This window comes from Mangifera indica, chromosome 4 (genome assembly GCF_011075055.1).
Source record: "Mangifera indica cultivar Alphonso chromosome 4, CATAS_Mindica_2.1, whole genome shotgun sequence".
NCBI lineage: Eukaryota > Viridiplantae > Streptophyta > Magnoliopsida > Sapindales > Anacardiaceae > Mangifera > Mangifera indica.
Genome location: NC_058140.1, coordinates 9,184,669 through 9,191,214, shown reverse-complemented (window position 1 = coordinate 9,191,214; position 6,546 = coordinate 9,184,669). Strand labels below are relative to the sequence as shown.

The 6,546-nt window shown below is 30.0% G+C and overlaps 1 protein-coding gene across 1 annotated transcript; it reads left to right on the top strand.

The window, feature by feature from the left end:
- Positions 1–742: 742 nt before the first annotated feature.
- On the top strand, positions 743–3,601 carry LOC123214768. Its single transcript, XM_044634748.1, has 5 exons — positions 743–1,046; positions 1,129–1,206; positions 1,345–1,427; positions 1,929–2,131; positions 3,412–3,601. Exons 1-5 carry the CDS (start codon positions 835–837, stop codon positions 3,502–3,504), a joined length of 669 nt encoding a protein of 222 aa, XP_044490683.1. The 5' UTR covers positions 743–834; the 3' UTR covers positions 3,505–3,601.
- Positions 3,602–6,546: the final 2,945 nt, after the last annotated feature.

Genomic DNA, 6,546 nt, shown 5'->3' with positions numbered 1-6,546 from the left:
GTTAGAGTAAAACCTACATCCATTATTATGTTATTACTCTTTATACACTATATTCTCAATAAGAAGCATGCAATTACAAATAGTATTCATGTTTTCTTTAGTTTGAAGAAGGATAAAATAAGTCCTTTGTTAGCTAGCAAGACCAGAGAAAAAAAGTGAGCACTTTTAAGAGAGATAGGGTGAATATGTCCTTTTCTCTTGCCCTCCTGTGATAGAAAATAACCAACCCTTTACCCTCCGTCTATAGAATAAAGGGCATTATGATAATTGTCGAGACACCGGAGACTTGGATCCTTAAAAGTATTGATGACATATGTGCAATTTGAACAATAATTACTTTGTTTATATAAATCAGAACTTTTATTCACTTCATGCCTTAATTTGTCTCTACGAAAAATAGTACAACCACATTAAATTAGTGTCCAAGACTGTACTAAATAAATTCAAAATTTTGACCTAATTAAGTAATTTCCTGGTCCCTCCCTCATATTGGCTACTAAAAGAAGGAATTATTATTTTATATATATATATATAATTGAATTGCCTTAAAGCTAAGCTATAAAACCGTTTCAACCTTTTACTTGCAAGCTACATGTCTCATGCTTATCTTGGATTATTCCCTTGGCGTGTTTGTATGTACAACTATATGACCATTCTTTCCATTTGCCCTTGAAACTTTCCAACACGTTAAATCCTATGGAGAAATTACGTAGATAGCTTCCAAAATAATTAATTAAATAAGCTTCATAAAAAATTCCTCCAAATCTCAATCCAGATAAAGCATATAAATACTCCATCAAACAGATACCTAAATACATTCGGCTAACCTTCATCATGTCAACAAGAAGTTCTTGGCAAAGCTTTCTTGAACTATTTCATCGTTACAAATACACCTCCACCTGTAATTCTCCATGGCATGTTCCTGCTGGCCGTGTTACACTTGCTAATAAACTCGGACATGGCGTCTTCTCAATGCATCAAACTCAGGGCCTCCATTTATTTTGCACTAACAACCGTGGAGCTTGGAGAAAACATAATGCTAACATGTGATTAATTGCTGCTACAAATTCTTTTACTTTCTGTTCAAGAATATTCATGTCTAATATTTTTTCCTTCATTTTATTGTAGGTTGAAGGATGATGTAGACAAGGTTAAACCACCATCACCACCACCACCACCTCCTCCAAGGTTTAACTTCGCCCTCTGGTATGAATTCAACAGAGAAATGGTTTGATTGCGTACTGTAGTTTTTAGAATTTATTATATCAATGATTATTAGGTAGATGTGATATGCCAAAATTAATTAAGATGAATAAACAAAATTAGTTGAACTACCATATGCAGGGCAAGATGGATTCTGGGTTCTATGCTGTCTCTCATGCTACCTTTCTGGAAACAAAAATGGGAGAAGCTAAAAAAAATTGAAGGTATATTTTACAAAATTATGTTTTTGGAATAATTTATTTCTTTACTTATCTTTTAGTCATGCATGCACCTTGTTATGACCAACTGAATTTTAAATGTACCATAAACTGAGATTACTTCATCTACTCAATTTAGGGATTGGTCAAATGGTTAAGTAGAGAAAATAAAAATGAATCAAACTGATTAATTTAATTTATTTGTGAATGTCTTAATACTTAAGATATTTAGAATAATATTATATATATATATTTTTTTAAGTACACAAATAAGTATACAGATGATATTTTATAATGTGATTGAGTATTACATTATCGTTAATTAAAAATTATTTTATTACATAATAATATATCAATTGTATACTTATTTATGTACTCAAAAATTTATACACATAATTTTATCTTTTATGGAAAGAATGAAAAACATGATATTATGGACATTAGAAACCTTAGAGTGATGAATCAATTTGTGAAATTGATTATTTTTTAATCTGCCAATCTTGATAGGAGAGGCAGAAATGGTGGTTGAGGAGATAGAAAATGTGGCAGAGGTTGTAGAAAAGGTGGCAACAGTGGCAGAGAAAGTGTCAACACAAATGGCAGATAAACTTCACGATCATACAAAGCTCCAGGAAGCCGCTTTGTTGGTTGAACGCGTCTCCGAAGCAACTGCCCAAGAGGCCGAACTTACCATTAATATCATTCACAAGGTAACCCTTTTTTATTTCGCTCAATTACTAAATCTAATATATACTTAATATCATTACGAAATTAATATATATTATCAAATTACATATAGTATTATTCTAAACATACGCCATAGTTCTGGAATACGGTTTAAAGGCTCCAATTCTATTCCATCTTAACCTGGTAATACTTGAACCACAAGTAACGTAGTTGTAGACTGTTTTCCATATAAAATAAATTTCTTTATGGCTCAGAACAAGAAGAAAAGAAAAGTGAAAAATAAAATATTATATAAAGTTAGGCAAGTCCTTTGCGTCCTCATTTTACCTGGAACTTTTGTAAAGGTCGTTAATGGATAATTTCTTGAAAGCTATAAAAATCAGTGTTTTTAAATTTAGATCGATGATTAAACTAATTATTTTATTGATTTATAGTTTGATCGATTCAACTGTATAATCAACTAATTTAGTTTTTTTAAATAGTATCAAACATTTATTATATTTTTTTAAATTTAAAATATATAAATTATAATTTCAAATATGTTAAATAAACAATTGACACTTCATTACATAGATAAAGAAAAAACCAATTATAAATTGTTGGTTTTAAATATTTTTAATAGTTTCGTATATTTATCAAGTTTGATCGAATTTTAAATAAGTCAATATTTATATATAAAATGGATCAAATTATAAACTAAATCAAATTTTAGACTGGTTTATGGTATAACTAATCAAACTGAATGGTTCAATCCAATTTTAAAATCATTGATGAAAACATTAAACGGTTATTTTACCAGATTATCGGCTTTAAAAAAATGGTACTTCACAAGTAAATTAAATTGAAGAAAATATTATATTTTAAAGTAGCTATTGGGGTCTATTTAAGAATTTTGTGATGATTATATAACACAATATATATATTTTAAATGTATTTTAATGTGTAGAGTAAAATTTTTATATAGTTTAAGATTAAGTTGACGATGTATCGGATCATCTGTACATAAAATATAGGATATACTTGGTTGTGAATAATATTACACTTTCTAAAAATATAATATAACTTTTATATTATTTTTCTCTTTTTTTTTTTGAAAGATATTGAGATAAATATATGTGACTTGTGTTTTGTAATTAATAGTTATTAAATTAAATATTTATATGATAAGCATGCATTAATTATGTATCACTAATACAATATCTATCATCTTATTATAGATTTCTCTGATTCATAAATTGCATTGTAGTCTTACGCCTTTGCATTTAAATAATATTTAATTAATTTTTGTTTGGATCAAGTGTAGGTTGATGCATTGAAGGACCACCTGAATGATTTGGAGACAATGGTTGAGCCGATTGTTGATGAGATAGATAAGCACGAATCTGAAGGAAAATAAGATATATTAGCAATTCCTATTGGGCATGTAAAGCCGACAAAACAAAGTTATGATGGACTTCATTGATTTAATCAAGCATCTTGAATTTACACCTTGATGAATATCTTCTTGAAAAATTATAGATGACCAACTTTTTAAAATTTATTCGATGCATTTAGCATTCTTATTATTAAAAGGGATATTGGATGATATCCTAAACACTTTGGGGTACTGGATCCAGAGAACAACTATTTTCAATCTAAAATATGTTAAAATGACAAGTTAAAACTTTTGAAGTAAAATAAAAAAACAAAAAGGCATTTTCTCTCCTTCTCTTATGTATAGTTAGTGAATTTGATAATTTCTAGGATAGACACACTAAAAAAATAAAAATACCCTTTATTAATTTAAATTTTTGGCTGAAGTTAAATAACACTTTTAACCATACTGTATCAAATATATTTTCACCCTTAATTAAAAAAAAAAAGTTAATTTAAAACAATCATCAGTGGACATTCACTGTTGATGACCTTTTGATCGCATCAAACCAATGTAATTCCAATCAAAATTGCATTAGTTCAATGTGATTTATCTAAAATCACAACGAGATGGAACAATTCCAATGAAATTGCACTGGAATCACACCATTTTGATGCAATTTCAATTGAAATAGTATCAAAATAATGTGATACAATGAGAATAGCATTAGCTTGAAATTGCATAATTCAAGTGCGATTTTGATTGAATTGAACTATTTAGTTTGATTATGATTGAATCACACTATTTCGTGTGATTCTGACTTTAATTTCAATTATAATATATGGGACTACAAATTTGTGATTAGTCAAAGGTAAGGTTTTTGATTTTTTTTTTTTTAATTGAAGATAGGGGTTTAAGTTATGAAAGAAAATATAATTTAACCGTTAAAACTAATATTTAACTTTTGACAGAAGGTGTGAAAATATCACTTTTTTTTACTTCAAGGGTGGTAATTTCATATTTTGGTATTGTTCAAGAGGGATATAGTTATTTTCCCTATTAGAAATATGGCCAAAGGACTATTTTCCACCCAAAGTTTAATTCATTCTCAAAGACCTACCTATAGTGTTTCAAAATTTTAAATACTCATCTATCACTCAATTTTTATTAGAATTAATGGTAAGACTGTCATTTTATCGATTATATTAAAAAAAGGCCAAACGACTATTTCCCACCCAAGGTATGTTGTAATGACAAGTTTCTACTATTTAACTATGGAAACACCAAATACTCATTTATGACCGGTTAAATTTAACAGAACCCTAACGCCTGAAAATTTTATCTCTTTTTGCCCCCCTAAACTTTAAAAACTAAAATTTTCCCTCAGCCTAAGTTTTAAAAAATGGCAATTTCACCCTAAAGTTTGGTTTTGAAATCTCTGGCGACCTCTCCGGCTCCATTGTCGACGGCCTCTCCCTCCCGAAACATCCTCTCCTTCCGACGATCTCTTTTCTCTCATTTGGAGGGTCGATCGGCTTCATCTTCGTCTGGGAAAACAAAGAACTTCATCTTCCCCAACGAAGTTCTTCGTCTCTCAATGCATCTCTAACTCTGATCGGCCCTCCAAATGGGAGGAAAGAGATCGCCGAAAGGAGAGGATACTTTGGGAGGGAGAGGCCATCGGCAATGGAGTCGGAGAGGTCATCGCAGATTTCAAAACCAAACTCTATGGTGAAACTGCCATTTTTTAAAACTTAGGGTGGGGGAAAATTTTAGTTTTCAAAGTTTAGGGGGGTGAAAATAGATTATATTTTAGTTTATTTTTTAATATTATAGAGAAAATGACGATTTTACCCTTACTACCGTTATTTTTAATTGGCCATGGGTAGGTATTTGGTGTTTGCATAGTTAAAGGGTGGAAACTTGTCATTACAGCATACCCTGGGTGGGAAATAGTCGTTTGGCCTAGAAATATCTCTAAACTCTACCAAGATTTTTTCACATGAGGGGAAGAAGCTCATGTTATTCGAATTTTGACCTTTCACAAAGAGATCTTTTTACTTCACCACTCAAGTTAACCCTAAGATCATATTTTTGTTTAGAGCAATCTATGCGTACCTATTTTGGGTACACAAATAAATACACATTTATATGTGTCATTATATGATTGGGTGTTATTTTATCTTTAATTTAAAAATATTTAATCAGATGATGACACACATAAAGTGTATACTTAATTGTATATTCAAAGTGGATATATATAGTTTTATTATTTTGTTAAGTTAACTAGTTGAAAAATGTAGTGCATAAAATGAACAATACCTAAGCCCACGGTTAATAAAGCAAACCCAAAAGAATAAAACACACACAAATATACTTGATTTGGTTTGGTAGACCCAAAGTGGTCTATTTCAAATCCCAATCAACTTACATAATCTTTATAATTGTGGAACTATTAGAATTTGAAATGTCCTAAAACTTCTCATTAATACTCAACTCAAAAACCCAATTACACCTTTTTAATATCTATTACATTTTCTATTGATGTCTGTCAATATTTGGGATTATCTAACTAAAAACAAAGTAAATTACTTATAATGAAAAGGTCATTTACAAATCTAGTAAACAATTGATATGGGATAAAAGGCCTTTACAACTTTTTCAAAACAAACTATGTTGGAACAAAATTTCAAGCCATGTGAGTATGCTAACAATGCAGGCCACTCCTCCCACCAATTATTTGACTGTGTTTATAGCTTGGACTTACTATGGTTTGCCACACCCTATCACAAGTGATCAGGTTCTATTATGAACCATCATGCCTTACTATAGATAGTGTCCTACTACAGGCAATATAAGAACTATCTCACATGTGCCTCCTTGTGGTGACTCTAAATAACTCATACCACTAACTATGGTATGATTATACTAAGTATGCATGCTAACTCAAGCTACCTACCTATGAGCTCATAATTGCTTTCACCTTGCTTAGTCTAAACTTTAATCTCTCATACTTAAACTCTTAAGGCAAAATCTTATAACTATAAGGTTTACATTGCACCACTAGAGTTTTCAAAATTCATA

Coding starts and splice junctions, on each gene's coding strand:
- LOC123214768 (XM_044634748.1), top strand. CDS start 835: ATGTCAACAAGAAGTTCTTGGCAAAGCTTTCTTGAACTATTTCATCGT. Junction 1,207..1,344: donor AGGTTTAACTTCGCCCTCTG/GTATGAATTCAA, acceptor TACCATATGCAG/GGCAAGATGGATTCTGGGTT. Junction 2,132..3,411: donor CCATTAATATCATTCACAAG/GTAACCCTTTTT, acceptor GATCAAGTGTAG/GTTGATGCATTGAAGGACCA.